This window comes from Mustelus asterias, chromosome 13 (genome assembly GCF_964213995.1).
Source record: "Mustelus asterias chromosome 13, sMusAst1.hap1.1, whole genome shotgun sequence".
NCBI classification, from domain to species: Eukaryota; Metazoa; Chordata; class Chondrichthyes; order Carcharhiniformes; family Triakidae; genus Mustelus; species Mustelus asterias.
Genome location: NC_135813.1, coordinates 33,899,870 through 33,921,055, shown reverse-complemented (window position 1 = coordinate 33,921,055; position 21,186 = coordinate 33,899,870). Strand labels below are relative to the sequence as shown.

Sequence of the window (21,186 nt, the reverse complement as noted above, 5' to 3'; positions counted from 1 at the left end):
AAAACCCATCTGGATCACGAATGCCCTTTCGGGAAGGAAATCTGCCGTCCTTACCTGACCTGCATGTGACTCCAGAGCCACAGCAATGTGGTTGACTCTCAACTGCCCTCCAAGGGCAACTAGGGATGGGCACTAAATGCTGGCCAGCCAGCGACGCCTATGTCCCACATATGAATATATTTTAAAAATTTCACGTACTCGGTGTTTAATCTATAATCTCTCCAAGATGAAGTTGGCACTGGATTCCTGTTTTTGCACCTGTCTGAGAGTCATGAAGCAGCAGTGTTACAGTAAAGAAAGACGGGAACATTCATTGCTGACTCTTTACTCACAGCACACCTCATATGAATATAGTGTTCACTTAGCGAAACATGGGTTGGCAGTGATAAATGGGTCACTTGCAGATCTGTACCATGATCAAATTAATCATTGTATAGAAATGATATCAGCACAATGGCATCGAAGGCTCAGTTTGCCTTTTCTTTAGCTCAGTTAGATTTTTAATATTGTCTTGGTCATACAGCATTGGTAAATGTATAGATATCAAAAAAATATTCTATTCCAGGTCCCTTGAAGCTTTTCTAATATGTTGTTATATTTCCTTCAGCAGTGTCCCACGTGTACTTTGTTTTTTTTTGTTATGAATTGTAATATTCGTACCAAATGACAGGTCGTAAATCAGTGCTTCCAGATTTCTAGGACAAAGACCAGAACTTTTAATCTTTAATATTAGATCAGGTTTAAGGTGTGAATATTTCATGAATCCGAAGCCACTGTGTATCTATCATTACTGGCCCTTCTTGAGACTTGGGGTAGGAATTTGATTTTCCTGAGTCAGATAAGAAAGCAATAGCTGTCTGATACACGTTGACGGGAGGTCACTGTGCTTGATTTCGGTACAAAGCCTATCCTTAATGAAGCTGTATACAGTTTTGGTCACTCTATTATAGAAAGGATCTTATTAAAACTAGAACAAGTGCAGAAAACATTTACTAGGATGCTACCAGTACTTGATGGTTTGAGTTATAAAGAGAGGCTGGATAGACTGGAACTTTTTTCCCTGATAGCTCCCTGGAGCTATCAATCTGTCAATCCCTTCCGTGTCCGGGCCGGGTGAGGTCTCCCGTGTTGAGTCAAATTAAGTCGCAGGCTACACTCCTGGTGGTGATCTTATAGAGGTCTATAAGTAAAGTAATGGGGGGCACAGATCAGCTAGATAGTCAATACCTTTTCCCAAAGGTAAGGGAGTCTAAAACTAGAGGGCATAGGTTTAAGGTGAGAGGGAAGAGATACAAAAGGGTCCAGAGTGGCAATCTTTTCTCACACAGGGTGGTTGGTGAGTGTTTGGAACAAACTGCTAGAGATAGTAGTAGAGGCGGGTACAATTTTGTCTTTTAAAAAGCGCTTAGACAGTTACATGGGTAAGATGGGTATAGAGGGATATGGGCCAAACACGGGCAAATGGGACTAACTTAGTGGTTAAAAAAGGGCGGCATGGACAAGTTGGGCCGAAGGGCCTGTTCCCATGCTATAAACCTCTATGACTCTATGACTTTAAGTTGTGTAATGCCAGAAGGTTTGAGTGAGGAAAGTGCTTTATTTCCTCCTTTTTAAAGCACACGACCTTTCCAGTGCGTGCTTCTGTTTGAACCCAGCTCAGGCAGGAAGATGATGGTTTCCATCTGTTCCTTGTTAAGGGTCACAAGGGAGATGAGCTCTGCCAGCTTCAGTTCAGTTCTCAGCAGAGGAGATCCCAAGGTGTGAAATGAGGATGAATTTAACATCAATTGGCAGTGTCACTGGCAGGGGCCAACCGAGACAGAGTCCAGGTGTATAAATGTCACAGTGATGCAGTGGGATTGCGTTTCTTCTCAGATTTGTTACTCATTTTCAAGGCAGTCAGTTGCATTCTGGCATTGTTCTTCCGCAGGTACATTTGGCACGCTGGAGGCCTGGCTGAGTTCCAAATTAAATGGTACCCAATCAAAAGCCAGAGATTTAATCCAGGGCCTGCTAAAATTTAACTAAATTGCTGGTTAAATTTGCTGGGTCATATTCTGGGGGTTGTGATCCATCACTTTATAGACAGGGTTCAAATTCTAGAAAATAAAATAAAAGCTCACAAATAATCCTACTTGTATTCTCCTTTTTTGATTTGATTTGATTTATTTATTGTCATATGTATTAACATACAGTGAAAATTATTGTTTCTTGCATGCTATACAGACAAAGCATCCCATTCATAGAGAAGGAAACGAGAGTGCAGAATGTAGTGTTACAGTCATAGCTAGGGTGTAGAGAAAGATCAACTTAATGCAAGGTCAGTCCATTCAGAAGTCTGACAGCAGCAGGGAAGAAGCTGCTCTTGAGTCGGTTGATACGTGACCTCAGACTTTTGTATCTTTTTCCTGAAGGAAGAAAGTGGAAGAGAGAATGTCCGGGATGTGTGGGGTCCTTAATTATGCTGGTTGCTTTGCTGAGGCAGCAGGAAGTGTAGACAGAGTCAATGGATGGGAGGCTGGTTTGCGCGATGGGTTGGGCTACATTCACGACCTTTTGTAGTTCCTTGCGGTCTTGGGCAGAGCAGGAGCCATAGCAAGCTTTGATACAACCAGAAAGAAAGCTTTTTATGGTGCATCTGTAAAAGTTGGTGAGAGTCATAGCTGACATGCCAAATTTCCTTCGTCTTCTGAGAAAGTAGAGGCGTTGGTGGGCTTTTTTAACTATAGTGTCGGCATGGGGGGACCAGGACAGGTTGTTGGTGATCTGGACACCTAAAAACTTGAAGCTCTCGACCCTTTCTACTTCTTCCCCATTGATGTAGACAGGGGTATGTTCTCCTTTACGCTTCCTGAAGTCGATGACAATCTCCTTCATTTTGTTGACATTGAGGGAGAGATTATTGTTGCCGCACCAGTTCACCAGATTCTCCTGTAAGCATTTTATTGACATATTTCTTGGAAAGCATTTATTTCTTGTATAGAGCGCAAGAAGAAATACTTTTCACTTTATATCAATACATGTGACAATAATAAATCAAATCAAAAAGGCACTATTTGGTTCTTCAGTCTAGGATGCCCTACAAAAAAGAAACGGGTGGCACAGTGGTTAGCACTGCTGCCTCACAGTGCCAGGAACCCGGGTTCAAATCCGACCTCAGGTCACTGTCTGTGTGGAGTTAGCACGTTCTACTCGTGTCTGTTTGGGTTTCCTTTGGGTGCTCTGGTTTTCCCCCCATGCTGCGAAGATGTGCTGGCTAGGTTGATTGGCCATGATAAATTGCCCCTTAGTGTTAGGGGGATTAGTAGGGTAAATACATGGGGTTACGACGATATGACCCGCGTGGGATTGTTGTCAGTACAACTTTGGTGGGCCGAATGGCCTCCTTCTGCCCTGCAGGGAGTCTATGAAATAGCATTTAGTTAGTAGTGCTTGTAGTCATCTGTTACATAATAGTTTTGTAACCAGAAGATTCAAATCTAATTTAAAACTCATCAATCCATAACGTAGATTGTAACATGATAGGGAAATGATGGGGAGTGGGCTCTGGATGAATTGCTTTTGCAGAGAGTGGGCACAGGCACAATGAGCTAAATGGCCTCTCCCTGTTCTGTAACCATTCTATGATTCCATTCTATGAACTGAAATGGATAGAGTGTTCCTCTTGTAATAAGATACAATTGGAAAAGTCATACGGAATTCCATTAGTATGGCAAAAAACCCCAAAATGTTTAAGTTTATTTATTAGTGTCACAAGTAGGCTTATATTAACACGGCACTGAAGTTACTGTGAAAATCCCCTAGTCGCCACACTCCAATGCCTGTTTGGGTACACTGATTAGCATGGCCAATGCATCTAACCAGCATGTCTTTGGACTGTGGGAGGAAACCAGAGCACCTGGGGGAAATCCACACAGACACAGGGAGAATGTGCAACTCCACATTGACTGTCATCCAAGGCTGGAATTGAACCCGGGTCCTGCTGTGAGGTAGCAGTGCTAACAAATGTAACACCATGCTGCCCCCACTGTGCCACCGTGCAAGGAAGTTTTTAGTTAAAGAGGTGACATGGATAAAGCATGTGTAATGTTGAAATTAAATGTAAATGAATTTCAGAGGTGAATAACATTGGCTTGTTGAGATTGAATCAAACAGTCAGAGAATGAAGTGTGACAAATGCTTTGAACTGAAGGCCGTGTCTTTCCTGTGGGTGGGTAAAACAGCATGTTACGATGTTGACACCTTGGTTTGCTGAATCTCAGTTCAATTTTTGTTCTTTTGCAGGTGAATGCGGCTGTCATGATGGTTACTCTCCAGATCCAATCCACAAACATCTTTGTGTCAGAACTGACTGGGGACAAAATGAAGGGTTAGTTCGGTAAATGAAGATCAACAAGTATGTGGTGTATGTTACAAAGATTGTAAGCGATCCATGTCCTGTTAGAAATTCTACATTTAAAAAAATTAATGCTGGCGTTGTTAACAGCAGGAACTGATGGCAAAATATTGCGGCATCCCTCATACTTGGCTGTTTCTACATTGTTGTTTGGCATCATGGAATCTCTACAGTGCAGAAGGAGGCCATTCAGAACATCGAGTGTGCACTGACCACAATCCCACCCAGGCCCGATTCCCGTAGCCCCACAAATTTACCCTGCCAATTCCCCTGACACTCAGGGTCAATTTAGCATGGCCAATCAACTTAACCACACATCTTTAGACTGTGGGAAGAAACCGGAGTACCCGGAGGAAACCCATGCAGACATGGGGAGAATGTGCAAACTCCACACAGACAGTGACCTGAGGCCGGAATTGAACCTGGGTCCCTGGCACTACGAAGCAACAGTGCTAACCACTGTGCTGCCCCATTTCGTGCCATCCATTTCGATCATTGATGTTTGGACCATTACTCTCGCACTTATAGATTTGAAATCTGTTGCCATTCTCCTGCAAGCTTCTTGGGCACAAACTAATAACAAATTACTTGGAATTTCACAACATAGAAATTGGTCATTCTGCACAACTGGTCTATGCAGATCTTTATTGCCTGTGGAAACCTCCTTCCATCTTACTTTGTTTATTAAGAGCATTTATTAGTGTCACAAATAGGCTTACATTAACACTGCAATTAAGTTACTGTGAAAATCCCCTCGTCACCACTCCGGCACCTGTTCGGGTACACTGAGGGAGAATTTAGCGTGGCCAATGCACCGAACCAGCACATCTTTCAGACTGTGGGAGGAAACTGAAGCACCCGGAGGAAACCCACGCAGACACGAGGAGAACGTGCAGACTCCACATAGATAGTTCCCATAGACCTGAATTGAAGCCGGGTACCTGTCATTGTGAGGCAGCAGTGCTTGCCACTGTGCCACCCTTTATTACTTTATCAATATATCCTTCTGCTGCTTTCTTCTTCATGCACTTATTTAGCTTCTCTTTAAATGTATCCATGCTATTCACCTCAACCATTCCAAATGGCAACAGGTTCTTCATCCTCATCACTCAATGAGCAAAGGTTTCCTGCATTTCTTTTTGGATTTATTAGTGACTATCTTTTGTAAAAAAAATCTCCAGTTATGCTCTTCCTCAGAAGTGGAAACATCCAAACATTCCCTTTATGTTTAATCTATCTAACCCCTGCTTTAACCTGTTTGGTTAGGTGGTTCGGCCATGCTAAATTGCCCCTTAATGTCAAGGGGATTAACAAGATACATATGTGGGGTTATGGGGATAGGGCCTGGGTGGGATTGTTGTCGGAGCAGGCTCAATGGGCTGAATGGCCCCCTTCCGCTGTGTCGGGATTCTATGGTTCTTCTATGGTGGATTTTGAAGGCCTCTTACAGATCACCTTTTAGTCTTTTTTCAAGAGAAAAGCAGACCCAACCTGTTCCATCTTTGCCCATAGCTGTACTACCCTCATTTTTGTATCATCATTGTTCAAGATTTGGCTGGAATCGTCCGGCCCTTCCCACCGGCTGTATCTTCCAGACCCACCGAACTGAATGGACCTGATCACTCCTTGCAGCTTGGGGCATGGTGTTAGTTTTTGAGTGCCATCTCAGTGCTTTCATCACGAACCAGATCGGCAAGTTACTGTCACTTGCTCCCATTTCTTAACAAAGAACAGTTTGCTTTTCTGATGTTCTCCATTGATACCATGGGTCACAAATTGACGGAACCTGCTCCCAACTATAGAAAGCCAGCTCACGTAATGATTTGCAAGGCTTTTAGCCATGTGATTGTTTTCCGAGGCATTTCATCATACCAAAACGTTTATACTTAATTTAATGATAAATGCTTGGTCTATTGTGTGGGCCATAAGGGAAAGCAAGCATGAAGCATAAATATTGGTGTCGCTTTTTATTGTCCCTTCAGCAGTTTACATTTGAATACGTACATTATAAAGTCATTTCCATTTATCTTTTGATATGCTGAAACAGGGAGGGATATGATCCATTAGGTATCCTTGTTCTCTGGAGGGCCATTTCCTCATCTATGCCCTCAGTTTTTCAATTGGTTAATGTGAAAATGTAAACAAAAAACATTTGATACATTTATGGGTGGCACAGTGGTTAGCACTTCTGCCTCAAAGCACCAGGGACCCGGGTTCAATTCCGGCCTCGGGTCTCTGTCTGTGTAGAGTTTGCACGTTCTTCCCATGTCTGCGTGGGTTTCCTCCCACACTCCAAAGATCTGCAGGTTAGGTTTATTGGCCATGATAAATTGCCTCTTACTGTCAGTGAGATGAGCAGGGTAAATAAGTAGCATTATGGGGATAGGGCCTGGGTGGGATTGTTGTCAGTGCAAGCTCGATGGGTTAAATGGCCTCTTTCTGCACTGGAGGGATTCTACAATTTAGAAATTTTTGTGAATGGTTGTCATATACCATTGCCTGGCATGGATTACGTTGTCTGCGAGGATCCAAACTAAAATAAACCTGTTACTAAAATTCCTCTGCTCTCGCTAATCATTTGCAGAACCAAAGGTCATAGATTTGACCCCTGTTTCTTGCCATATTAGTTGATAGTTAGTCAGGCCAGCAGTTACACCCTTAGCCAAGGAGGAGGAAAATTAGCCCAACTTGGCGTAATTTTAAGGTCACAAAAAACTGGTGGATTGGGGTTGGATGAAATGTAAAAAAAAATGTTTGTTTCAAACCCAACCTGCCTGCGACACACCCACTTCCTGGTTTAATAGAGGTGGACAATCACCCTGCTCCTAGGAGATGGGTGTTCACCATGGTCAGTCTGGGGTAAACACAGTAAGAAGTCTCACAACACCAGGTTAAAGTCCAACAGGTTTATTTGGTAGCAAACACCACCAGCTTTTGGAGCGCTGCTCCTTCGTCAGGTGAGTGGGAGATCTGCTCATAAACAGCAAACAGGGCATATAAAGACACAAACTCAATTTACAGAATAATGAATAATGATTGGAATGCGAGTCTTTACAGCGAATCAAGTCTGAAAGCTACAGACAATGTGAGTGGAGGGAGCATTAGCATAGGTTAAAGAGATGTGTATTGTCTCCAGACAGGACTATCACATCAGTCTGGATACTCACATTTGACAGGTCTAATTGTGGCCAGCCAATTTTTCCAGGCTTCAGGTAACCCAGTGGCTCATGGGAACTTCGGGGAGAGGGGAAGAGCTTTTACAGCAGTGCTTGTGGGCCAGGAGCAAAAGAGTACTTGCCCCACCTCAGGTCACCACATGCTTGCCTGGGATTAGAATCCCTTCTGTTTGGCATCCAAAGTCCCTCCTACCCCAGGATCACATTCCCTCCTGCCTCGAACACATTATGCCCCCTCTAGCGGCTACATGCTCTTTATCAGGAGCTACGGCTTACTCCGGAGTGTTCCCTCTCCACCCAACCCCAACTTGAAGCCAAGCCTGTCAGTCAGGCTAATTTTATTCAGGTGTCCTATCAAAACAAAATGCATGCTGTGGGGTTGAAACTTTGCCACTGAAACTCCACCCTATCACTCAATATCCAAACCATGAATGCAAATTTTGCTGCATGTAGAAATATAGAAATGCTACAGTGCAAATGGAGGCCCATCGAGTCTGCACCAACAACAATCCCACCTAGTCCCAATCCCTGTAACCCCAAATATTTACCCCGCTAATCCCTCTAACCTACACTTCCCGAGGCACTAGGATCAATTTAGCATGGCCAATGCACCCAACCCGCACATCTTTGGACTGTGGGAGGAAACCAGAGCACCCGGAGGAAACCCACGCAGACAAGGGGAGAACGTACACAGACATGATTCTATCTATTCTTAGTACATAGTGATCAGTTCAGTGATTACATTTGGAACAATCAAATGTTCCTTGCTGTTCAGTTATTTTCTAACCTGTATTTAATTGTCACTGCTGTTTCTGCAGACCCTGGCCGTATACAACACTGGAAAGAGGTTATGACCTTGTGACAGGAGACCAGGCACCAGAAAAGATATTTCGGTAAATAAAAATGATCTTCTTTCATCAACTTTCTCTTTTTCTGCTGCAGTAACTTCTTAATGAGGAGCTCACCTGAACCAGAATGCACCATTTTTAAGTTGTATATCTTATACTCATTGTTGGACAGGTATGTCAGCCTGTGTTGAATTTGGGGATCCTTTGGGGATGTCCTCATATTCAAAGTGAACCGAGTTTCATAACTCCCTGTGTAAAACTAGTTATAGCTAAGCACTACTCACCACTAAGTCGATAGTTACATTTTGGAAAGACACGCAGAGGGCAGCAGTGAAAAAGCAATTGCTCTCTGATATACATTGATGGTAGGCTATTGTGTTTGATTTTGTAACAATGCCTATCCTTTGTGAAGCTGAATTGTGCCTGAAGGTGCGAGAGTTTGAGTGAAGAAATGCTTTATTCCTTCCCCTTTAAACCACACAACATTTCCAATGCGCGCTTCTGTTTTAATCCATCTTAGACAAGGAGATGATGGTTTCCATCAACTTCCCCTTCTTCTGCTGCAGTAACTTATTAATGAGGAGCGGTTGTGTTATTAGTCAATCCTCTTAATGTATAGCTCACTGAAACCAGAATGCACCAGTTTTAAGTTATGTATCTATAATAACTCCAGGAGTCGGCTGTGAAGGAACCATGCTTTTATTGCACAAAACAAAAATAAACAACAATCTCAAGTCTATGGTGAACACACCCAACGAGGACTAAAAGGATAATGGATCCTCTCAAGGTCTTGCTTTATACAGGGCTCGGTATACGAACTCCACTTGGTTGGCTACTTACCATTCCCCAGGAAGCTTGTATTCAATGAGCCCAACTGGGAGGTCAATTGGTGATTCCCCTTGCAGATCATGGGGGTTATCACCATATCTTATACTCATTGGTGGACAGGTATGTCGGCCCTTGTTGAATTTAGGGATCCTTTGGGGATCATAGAAACCCTACAGTGCAGAAGAAGGCAATTTGGCCCATTGAGTCTGCACCGACCACAATCCCACCCAACCCTATCCCCACTTATTTACCCTGCTAGTCCCTCTGACAAGGGTCAATTTAGCATGGCCAATCAACCTAACCCGTACATCTTTGGACTCTGGGAGGAAACCGGAGCACCCGGAGGAAGCCCACGCAGACACGAGGAGAATGTGCAAACTCCACAGACAGTGATCCAAGCTGAGAATCGTACCCGGGTCCCTGGCGCTGTGAGGCAGCAATGCTAACCACCGTGCCACCCTCAAATTCTAAGTGAACTGAGTTTCATAACTCCCTAAATGAAACTTTGTAAGTTTTTTATATTTTCATTCGTGGGACATGGGTGTCATGGCTGGCCAGCATTTATTGCCCATCCCTGGTTGCCCTTGGAGGGCAGTTGAGAGTCAGCCACATTACTGTGGCTCTGGAGTCACATGTAGGCCAGATCAGGTAAGCTCGGCAGATTTCCCTCCCTAAAGGACATTAGTAAACCAGATGGGTTTTTCCGACAATCAACAATGGTTTCATGGTCATCAGTTGATTCTTTATTCCAGACATATTTTATTGAATTCAAATTCCACCATCAGCTGTGGCGGGATTCGAATCAGGGTCTCCAGAACATTAGCTGAGCTTCTGGATTAATAGTCGAGTGACAATACCACTAGGCCATCACCTCCCCACTAAACGCTACTCACCACTAAGTTGGTAGTTACACTTTGGGAAGACATGGGGAGAGCTGCAGTGGGAAATTTGGCACAGAGGTTGGGATTAAAGCATATTGCTAGAGCAGAGGATTCTTTATTGTGCATTTAACTTGTGCCGTACCTATCCCAGAAGTATGTCTGGTCACGACCATAGAAATTACAAATGTTTTAATTGACCATCATTAACATCCCTTCATCATTCTTTTGAGTACAGCATGCACTTCCAATCATGGGGGTGGGGGATGAAAGAGAAACATTTTTATAACTGATAGTTGTTTTAAGTTATTATTTTTATGAACTGCTTAAAGGATTTCCTATGACTTTGCTCATAGGAAACTAGTAAAACACTTTGATAACACAGAGTATTTTACCTTGTAAAGCACAATGCATTGCTCCATTGAGATGTTTACCCCTGTGACAGGGTTTAAACTGTACTTATCTTAGGTTGTCACTTTACATCTAATTGCTGTCAATAAGCATATCTTGAGGTGAATTGATTTTGGCAAGTCTTTAGAATATGAAGTGGTGGTAAATAGTTTTGAATCAAATGCCTTTTTTGAAATGTTTCTGATAGTTTGGAAGTACTGAGAAGTACTGCTGCCTTACAGCACCAGGGACTCAGGTTCAATTCCGGCCTTGGACTGTGTGGAGTTTGCACTTTCCCCCCGGGTCTGCAGGTTAGGTGGATTGGCAGGCGAAATTGCTGCTTCGTGTCCAAAGACGTGTAGGTTATTTTAAGCTTTATTTATTAGTGTCACAAGTAGTCTTACATTAACACTGCAGTGAAGTTACTGTGAAAATCCCCGAGTCACCACATTCCAGTGCCTGTTCAGGTACACTGAGGGAGAATTTAGCATGGCAAATGCACCGAACCAGCACTCCTTTCAGACTGTGGGAGGAAACTGGAGCACCCAGAGGAAACCCACGCAGACATGGGGAGAATGTGCAGACTCCGCACAGACAATTACCCAAGCCGGGAATCGAACCTGGGTCCCTGGCGCTGTGAGGCAGCAGTGCTCACCACTGTGCCAGAATCATGGGATAAATGTGTGGGGTTACAGGGAATAGAGCCTGGGTGGGATCCTCTGTCGGAGAGTCGGTGCAGACTTGATGGGCCAAATGGCCTCCTTCTGCACTGTAGGAATTCTCTGATACCCGAAATATGACAGATGTTGATTAGAAAAAGTCCTATCTCCAGACGGAAGTTGGCTCAGCCTCAGAGCAATGTCAAACATTAACTCAGTTATCCACAAGCTTCTCCATCACTCCAGTGCTCATTCAACTACTTTGGATTCATGAGGTGACAACTACTCAGTCTAGCGTAACAGTACAAGATAGCGAATAAAGCGTGTTTTGCTGCTGCCAGATGTCTTTGACTATGGGCTGCAGTTTCAAATATGTTGCTTTCTTCCATGTGGATAGTGACAGTCTGAATGTTTGGACTTGGAAACAACCAGTCACCAGCTCTTGAGTCCAGTCTTAGAATTAAGCTGTTACTGTCAGTTACCTTCAGTCTTGCTCCTTCTTCCAAGTCCCATTCCCTATCTGGATTTAGACATGGTCAAATCTAACTGTTCAATACATATCAGGAGAGGTGATGGCCTAGTGTTATTATCACTGGACTGTTAATCCAGAAACTCAGCTAATGTTCTGAGGTGCCGGGTTCGAATCCCGCCACGGCAGATGCTGGAATTTGAATTCAATAAAAAAAAATATCTGGAATTAAGAATCTACTGATGACCATGAAACCATTGCCGACTGTCGGGAAAGACCCATCTGGTTCACCATTGTCCTTTAGGGAAGGAAACCTGCTATCCTTACTTGGTCTGGCCTCCATGTGGGATTAGCGGGTAAATATGTGGGGTTACAGCGATAGGGCCAGGGTAAGATGCTCTGTCGAAGTGTCACTGCTGACGCAATGGGGCCCCTGTTTGCCAGCAATGTGGTTGACTCTGAACTGCTCTTCAAGGACAACTAGAGATGGGCAATAAATGCTGGCCGGCCCTTGTCTCATGAATGAATTTTTAAAATTTCAAAGCGGTAAATGTATGTAACAGATGGAGGGAGAATAAAACAAGTTAACTTTTAGGTTGAGAGATTTCGAAATAGTGATGTGAGACCGAATTTCAGATCAGCCCATTAGCCAATGCTTCTGCTGAATGTGGCCACCATAACGACACTGTGATGGTCCTGTTCTGTAGGATTCAGCCCACATGTTCCGTTCTGAATGTTGGTTGCTCCTGTTGCTGGTGATTAAAAATGGATTTCACCGTGTTGTCTTAACAACTGGAAATTCACTATCTGTCTCTGTCCACCCCCCCAGCTTTTGCTCGTATGCCAATTAATGAAACAAATGAGTGCACTAGGAAAAACAGATGGTGTTCACCTCTTGCAGTCTGGAGAGCAGTAAATGCAGCCATACAATCATTCACAGTGGAACTGCTAACTCCTCAACCATGTCACATCTGCACCAGAACTAAAGGGAATTTTAGGTGACATGGAAGGTGGAATTTAAATGCTTCCAGCTGCTTTACTGGCAACAGTTGAAATCTAGATTGACATTTTCAGTGTGTTTAGACATCTGTGAATATGAGCCGATGCAATATTGGAAACTTAAATGAAACACTTACTGCAAAATACTTGTGTTCGTGAACGAAGCTTGTTTGCTGGCTTAATGAGCATTTAATTTGATGGATGGCACTGGGGTTAGCACTGCTGCCTCAGGGACACAGATTCGATTGTCGGCTTGGGTCACTGTCTACGTAGAGTTTGAACACACTCCCTGCGTCTGCGTGGGTTTCCTCCGGGTGCTCCGGTTTCCTCCCACAGTCCAAATTTGTGAGGGTTAGGCGGATTGGCCAGGCTAAACTCTCCCTCAGTGTCAGGGGGACTAGCTAGGTTAAATGCATGGGGTTATGGGGATAGGGCCTGGGTGGGATATACTTCTGCATAGTAGGATTCTATGAATTCACTGTTAATAACAAAGTGGATCCTCTGTGCTACTATTCACAATACAATGAAGAGTGCTGTACTTTTTTAGAGATGAGAGCAATTTAATGTATAATTTAGCACGGCCAATCAACCTAACCTGCACATCTTTGGACTGTGGGAGGAAACCGGAGCACCCGGAGGAAACCCATGCAGACACGGGGAGAACATGCAAACCCCACACAGACAGTGACCCAAGGCCGGAATTGAACCTGGGTCCCTGGTGCTGTGAGGCAGCAGTGCTAACCACTGTGCCACCGTGCTGCCCTGATCAATATCCTGATCCTCCTCCCTGCCAAATCTCTTGATCCCTTTATCCACAAAAGTTGTACTAATATAAAACACTTATTTATTCTGAAATACTTTTTTCAAAGTTAATCAAATGTGAGAGATTTGATGTACGTTGCACATTGACAGATTATGGAGACGTCATTGCGTGCTAAAGATTTGAGTTAGTGAGCTTTGTGGAGAAGTCGAAGTGTGTGAGCAGAGATATCATAGAATCCCAACAGTATAGAAGGAGGCCATTCAGCCCATCGAGTCTGCACTGACTCTTCAACAGAGCATCTTACCCTGGCTCTATGGCCATAACCCTACGTATTTACCCCGCTAATCCCACTAACTCACATATCCTGGGACACTAAGGGGCAATTTAGAACATAGAACATAGAAAAACTACAGCACAAACAGGCCCTTCGGCCCACAAGTTGTGCCAAACACATCCCTACCTTCTAGACCTACCTATAACCCTCCATCCTCTTAATTCCCATGTACTCATCCAGGAGTCTCTTAAAAGACCCTATTGAGTCCACCATCACTGACGGCAGCCGATTCCACTCGCCCACCACCCTCTGTGTGAAAAACTTACCCCTAACATTTCCCCTGTACCTACCTTAAACCTGTGTCCTCTCGTAGCAGACATTTCCACCCTGGGAAAAAGCCTCTGAGAGTCCACCCGATCTATGCCTCTCAACATCTTATACACCTCTATTAGGTCTCCTCTCACCCTTCGTCTCTCCAAGGAGAAAAGACCGAGTTCCCTCAGCCTATCCTCATAAGGCATGCCACTCAATCCAGGCAACATCCTTGTAAATCTCCTCTGCACCCATTCAATCTTTTCCACATCCTTCCTATAGTGAGGCGAGGTGGATTAGCATGGCCAATCCACCTAGCCTGTGCATCTTTGGAGTGTGGGAGGAAACCGGAGCACCCGGAGGAAACCCACGCAGACACGAGGAGAATGTGCAAACTCCACACCGACAGTCACCCAAGGCCGGAATTGAATCCAGGTCCTGGCGCTGTAAGGCAGCAGTGCTGACATGTGTGCCACCGAGCCACCCCATATACTACCTGTAACTGTGGTTTCTCAGTTGCAGCCCATTAGCATTATAATTCCGCTGGGGTCAGCTGTGGTATTTTTTGCTAATTCATAGGATATGACCATGACTAGAAAGGTCAGTATTTATTGGACATCTTTAAATTACCCTCAAGAAGTTGATGTTAACATACCAATGCTTGATCAGAGCTGGGTATTAAAATTGTACTTCCACACATTGTTCCTTTGTTTAAGAAGGGTAGCAAGGATAATCCAGGTAATTACAGGCCAGTGAGCCTTACATCAGTGGTAGGGAAATTATTGGAGAGGATTCTTCGAGACAGGATTTATTCTCACTTGGAAATAAGTGGACGTATTAGCGAGAGGCAACATGGTTTTATGAAGGGGAGGTCGTGTCTCACTAACTTGATCAAGTTTTTCGAGGAAGTGATGAAGATGATTGATGAGGGTAGGGCAGTGGATGTTGTCTACATGGACTTCAGTAGGGCCTTTGAGGAGGTCCCTCATGGCAGACTGGTGCAGAGGGTGAAGTCGCATGGGATCAGAGGTGAGCTGGCAATGTGATACAAAACTGGCTCGGTCAAAGAAGACAGAGTAGCAGTGGAAGGGTGTGTTTCTGAATGGAGGGCTGTGACAAATGGCGTTCCTCAGGGATCAGTGCTGGGACCTTTGCTGTTTGTAATATATATAAATGATTTGGAGGAAAATGTAACTGGTTTGATTAGTAAGTTTGCGGACGACACAAAGGTTGGCAGATTTGCGGATAGTGATGAGAACCATCAGAGGATACAGCAGGATATAGATCGGTTGGAGACTTGGGTGGAGAGATGGCAGATGGAGTTTAATCCGGACAAATAGAATCATAGAAACCCTACAGTGCAGAAAGAGGCCATCTGGCCCATCGTGTCTGCACTGTCCACAATCGCACCCAGTCCTTACCCCCATATACCTACACATTTACCCGCTAATCCCTCTAACCTACGCATCTCAGGACACTAAGGGGCAATTTTAGCATAGCCAATCAACCTAACCCACACATCTTTAGACTGTGGGAGGAAACCGGAGCACCCAGAGGAAACCCACGTGAGGGTGAGGGAATGTATTTTGGAAGGTCTAATACAGATAGGAAATATACAGTAAATGGCGGAACCCTGAAGACTATTGATAGGCAGAGAGACCTGGATGTTCAGGTACACCGGTCACTGAAAGTGGCAACGCAGGTGGAGAAGGTAGTCAAGAAGGCATACGGCATACTTGCCTTCATCGGCCGTGACATTGAGTTTAAAAATTGGCAAGTCATGTTGCAGCTTTATAGAACCTTAGTTAGGCCGCACTTGGAGTATGGTGTTCAATTCTGGTCGTCACACTACTAGAAGGATGTGGAGGCTTTGGAGAGGATACAGAAAAGATTTACCAGGATGTTGCCTGGTATGGACGACATTAGCTATGAGGAGAGGTTGGAGAAACTTGGCTTATTCTCACTGGAACAACAGAGGTTGAGTGGCAACCTGATTGAAATCTACAAGATTATGAGAGGCATGGACAGAGTGACAGTCAGAAGCTTTTTCCCAGGGTGGAAGAGTCAATTACTCGGGGGCACAGGTTTAAGGTGTGAAGGGCAAGGTTTAATGGAGATGTACGAGGCAGGGCTCTAACACAGAGGGTGGTGGGTGCCAGGAACTCGCTGCCTGGGGACGTAGTGGAAGCAGATACAATCGTGACTTTTAAGGGGCGTCTTGACAAATACATGAATAGGATGAGAATAGAGGGATATGGTCCCCGGAAGAGTAGGGGGTTTTAGTTCAGGTGGGCAGCATAGTCGGTGCAGGTTTGGAGGGCCGAAGGGCCTGTTCCTGTGCTGCGACTTTCTTTGTTCTTTGTTGCCAGGCGGTGACTGGTTAAACATTCCAACGCCGGACAATGTGCGACTTCGAAGTAAAAGCAGAATATAGCTGTTCACAAATCATCAGATCTATGATGAGAATTGTGCAGTGAAAAATTTCTCAAACTATTTTCCTCTAAACTGTTGACTAGTCTTCACATGACGGGGACGAAGTATTCTGGAAAATTGAGCTGTCAGAAGGTGACCGTTACCTTTCCTCATTTGCTAAAATTTTTACATGAAGTAATGGAAAACTTCAAAGGAAGTTCCACACCTTTTTGATCTATTCCTGGATTAGAAAGAAAAACCTTTGAATGTTATGTAGCATCTGCTCGCGTTTATGGTTTATGATGAAAGTCTGGAAAGATCAGATGAAATTAGATTTCTGTTCTTCAAAGAGCAATAATATATTAATGTCACTTTATTTTCTTGACTGTATTCCTTCTTTCATTCTGAATTGTTGTTGTTTGGATTTATATGAATAGACTTCGGAGTTTTTGAGAGGAAAACTCCTTTTTTATTCTCATTTTCTTCTTTTGAGACTTTTTAACATAGACTATCTTTCACCACAAGAATTAAACACCAATGCTAGGTTAATGCTCCAGTATAGTGCAGAGGGTGGGGGATTATCTGGTAGCAGAGGCAACTCTCCGTTGGCCAGTGGCAGGACCTTCTGGTCTCACCATTGTCTGCAGCACTAAACTGTCCCGTCGCTGGGGAACACACCACAGAGGTTGCCTTCGGTCCCGCTGGTGGGAAGGGCTGGAAAATCTGGCCACGAGTTGGTTCCATTGTTGATCATGGATCAAACCGGCAAGTAGATCAAATGAGGTGGCACAGTGGTTAGCACTGCTGCCTCACAGAGTCAAGAACCCGGGTTCGATTCCCAGCTTGGGTCACTGTCTGTGTGGAGTCTGCGCATTCTCCCCGTGTCTGCGTGGGTTTCCTCTGGGTACTCCGGTTTCCTCCCACAGTCCAAAGATGTGCAGGTTAGGTTGATTGGCCATGCTAAATTGATCCTAGTGTCAGGGGATTAGCAGTGTAAATATGTGGGGTTATGGGGATAGGGCCCAGGTGGGATTGTAGTCCGTGCAGACTTGATGGGCCGAATGGCCTTCTTCTGCACTGTAGGGATTCTATGAACCTGTGACCCATTGTTTATTTTGTACTGATGGTTGAACTTAATGTTGAAGATGCTACGATATAATCCAAGTCGAATTTTTATGGTGTCGTGACCAATATTATCCCCTGAACAAGCAACGCCAATAAAAAAACATAATTTTCATCACAGTTCATGGGCGACACGTGCTTAGCATTGCTGCCTCACAGCGCCAGGGACCCGGGTTCAATACCGGCCTTGGGTAACTGTGTAGAGTTTGCACGTTCTCCCCATGTCTGCATGGGTTTCCTTTGGGTGCTCTGGGTTTCCCCCACTGTCCAAAGGTGTGCGGGTTAGGTTGATCAGCCATGCTCAATTGCCCCTTAATATCAGGGCGTTTAGCAGTGTAAATACATGGGATTACGGAGAAGGGGCCTGGGTGGGATCAGTGGAGGCTCGATGGACCAAATGGCCTCTTTCTGCACTGTAGGGATTCTATGATTCATGGTATCTTGATGTGCCTAAAATAGCTTTTGTTGCAAGTGATTAGCTGTTTGCGAAGCACTTGGGACTTCAGTGAAGGATGTAACAAGATAATATGGCCATGAAATTTGGCTCTTAACTGGTTTTGCAGTGCTACAACTGCAGTTTTGCTTGCACACTTCTGGAGGTAGTTGGACAAGACATCATTTCAGGGAGGGCATTCGTGCACACGCTGTGTCCATTGGCTAGAAGAATGCAGAGTACATTTGCAGCAAGCTGGTCTTGCAGGAAAGTTGCCTGAACTTTCATGGCAGCATCCAGACCCACAGTGACTTCTGTTTGTGCTGTAATGGAAGCTGAAATGAATTGAGTTGGCCAGTGTTTCCATGCTGGAAACGATTAGCTTGACGCTGTGCACAAAACCTTGTGCCGAGCTGGTGCCAGGCTCTTTCATGCTTATTGAAACTGACCACAGGCTTTTTGGCAGGAATTTTGTCTTGTATACTCACTGGTTTTTCCTCTGTAGGACGCCCCAATGCTGCAGAGCCTGACATTCTGTAGAGCTGTGGTACTCTTGTCCCCTGTCTTGGCTGTGGGTCACTCATGCCCGATGTAAATCCAACTTCTAAGCAGTCCTCTAAAGTAAGCACAGGGATGGGGGCGATTTTCCAGCCCTATTCACTGAAGACGTAAATCCCATTATGGCTGGAAACTCTTGTGAAAGAGGATCAATAAGGGGAGAGCGATGGAGAGATCTCAGAATGAGATCATTCCCGCCCGCACGCTGGTGACACCATTAGGTTCACACCCAGTGAACCTGATTACCATGGGTTAGCATATATTTAAATATTCAAAACGGGCTTTATGCCATTGCTTCTGGTGACCACCTTGAGGTTGAGAAGGCCAGTGTAGCCCCCAGGTGATCAGGCACATGGCGCACTGCCCTGGCAGTGCCAAGCTGGCAATTAACCAGGTTGGGATTGGCAATGGTAGGGCATATAGGGGACAGGGAATATAAGGGCGGGGCACATAGGGTCAGGTCATATAGGGGGTGGAACATTTTGGGGGTGGCGCATATCGGGGACAGGGCAGGCAGTGGTGGGGCGGGCAGGCAGTGGTGGGGCAGGCACGGGTGGGGCCCAATGTGTCAGGGTTCAAAGTTGACGAGGCCGATAGGCAACCTCATAGCACTCGCTTCATTTGGGAGGGATGGGGAATGTCGATGCTCTGAAACCAGCAATGGGAAGGGGGTGGAAGTGGGCTGCCTGAAGACCTGAGGCTGGCAAAAAGGGAAGGGGATCTTTAACGATAATTTGAGATTGGACACCCCTTAAAAATGGCGCCCAATCTCTGTGGAACCAACCTTGCCCGCATCTGAAGCCCCGTCCCTGACAATGACGGCACAAAACGAGCCCCCCCCCCCCCACTTGAGAATGGCACAGTGTCACAAGATCTGGAGAGAAAATCAACTTGCTCTGGAGGGAAACACACCAGCTTTCATTCAGAACTTTGCCACCTCTTGAGAATTCTGCCCACTGTGTCAGTATCTGAACTGATGAGTGGGAGGGCTACTGATAATGATTCTTCTTTGCTTTCTTCCTGTTCTCCGCCGATTCCTCTTCCGTCACTGCCTGGTCAGTGTTCAGTTCTTGGTTATCTGAAAAGAAAAGGCACAAGGGTTGTGTTGAGAGGAACATGGAGGGAAAAGTAAGAAGTGGAACCTTACACCACCTGCAGTGGGCTACAAGAGCAAGGTTTAGGTCTACCTGCATGTCTCAGTGCATTTGGTGATATGGGTGAAATGGCCATTGTGGTTGAATAGTTGGCAGTGTGTGAGTATGAGCCTTGCGGCAGTTAGTGATGTGATGTGGTGTGGTACATTGATCAGTGTGTGAGCCTGGTGGTGCGGTTGGTGAGATACGGCATTTAAAGAGGTGTTCCCTGACCTTAACCACCAGTGTGAACTTTTGATGGCATTGCATCCATACCCTCAGGATGAAACTCCCGGCAATGATCACTACAGCTATCTAGCCCCACTGCCTTCACACAGATTGCCTCGTGAGTGTCCTGGTCCTCTGTGTATAGAGGACATCTCTCCTCTTCACCTCTTGTACCAAGGCCTCCAGTGCAGCATTGGAAAAAGGTGGAGCCCGCTCTCTACCAATCTTTTGTCTTTCCCAGGCCAGAATCCATTGTAGAATGACTTCTAGTACCTCTTGCAGCCAGTCTGCAATACCTAAAGGGGAAATGTACCTCCCATTTAAGCAGTGCAGACTAGCTTTGCTTTTTAAAAATTTTTTATTCCATCCAAAAAAACTAAATTCAAATTGAATCCAATTTCACGGTCCCCACAAGAGAGAGACAAATAAGATCCAGGCTGACAGGATGAGGCATTGTACCCCAAACTGGGCTTGATCTGACATTTTATTTTAGCCCAAAGACTGAGATGGCTTTGAAAAAATGCATCAGGCGACACCTCGGTTGAATCTCATCGGTTATCCTAGCCTGGGAGATCAACCTGCCTAATCATTGACTACCCCCTAGCCCGAGAGATTAACCTGCCTGATCATTGACTCTACCCTAGCCTGAGAGATCAACCTGCCTGATCATTGACTCTACCCTAGCCTGAGAGATTAACCTATCTGATCATTGACTGCCCCCTAGCCCGAGAGGCCAACCTACCTGATCATTGTGTTTTCAGCTCCAATCCAGTTCTCTGGCCTGCGTATTTAATTAGCTTCTTTCTCTTTGCAGGTCGACCTACAGCCTGGGTCAAGGCTTGTGGCTGCCAGTCAGTAAGAGTTTTGTTGTTCCTCCGGTGGAGTTGTCTATCAGGCCTTTGGCCAGCTGCAAGACTGATGTGCTAGTCACAGAGGACACGGGGGAGGTCAGGTAAGATAACCAATTACAGGCACAAGATGGAGGGATAAGGACATTTTAATTGTGCTGATGCGATTGTATGGTCTGGAAATCAAATTAGGAAAACATTTGCCAGCTGTTATTTTTAATTTGTCGAATTCACAAAACAATTTGCTGTATGATGGATGTTGCCATTTATCTGTTTGTTCAATTTTCTAATGTGGCATTCTATCATTTTCTGTGACATGAATATTAAATTAGGACAGTTATTTACTTTTTCTGAATAAATTGTTATTTCTGCTGCACTTGTGGTATTGTCAAGTCCCATCAACGGTGTGAAGAGTTTCAGGTTTTTTTTGCGGGGGCGGTTGCAACATTTTTGATGATAA

At 44.9% G+C, this 21,186-nt stretch overlaps 1 protein-coding gene across 3 annotated transcripts in view; it reads left to right on the top strand.

Annotated features, from left to right (window-relative positions):
• Window positions 1-21,186, top strand: part of astn2 (astrotactin 2) — a 1,763,595-nt gene that overhangs the window by 825,833 nt on the left and 916,576 nt on the right. For 2 of the 3 annotated variants that reach the window (XM_078226658.1, XM_078226656.1), the window contains 3 exons: window positions 4,285-4,369; window positions 8,391-8,465; window positions 20,693-20,830. In XM_078226658.1, coding sequence (XP_078082784.1) covers window positions 4,285-4,369; window positions 8,391-8,465; window positions 20,693-20,830 — 298 coding nt within the window. Of the gene's footprint in view, window positions 1-4,284; window positions 4,379-8,390; window positions 8,466-20,692; window positions 20,831-21,186 lie in introns of all 3 variants that reach the window. The other variant, XM_078226657.1, reaches the window with a different exon arrangement.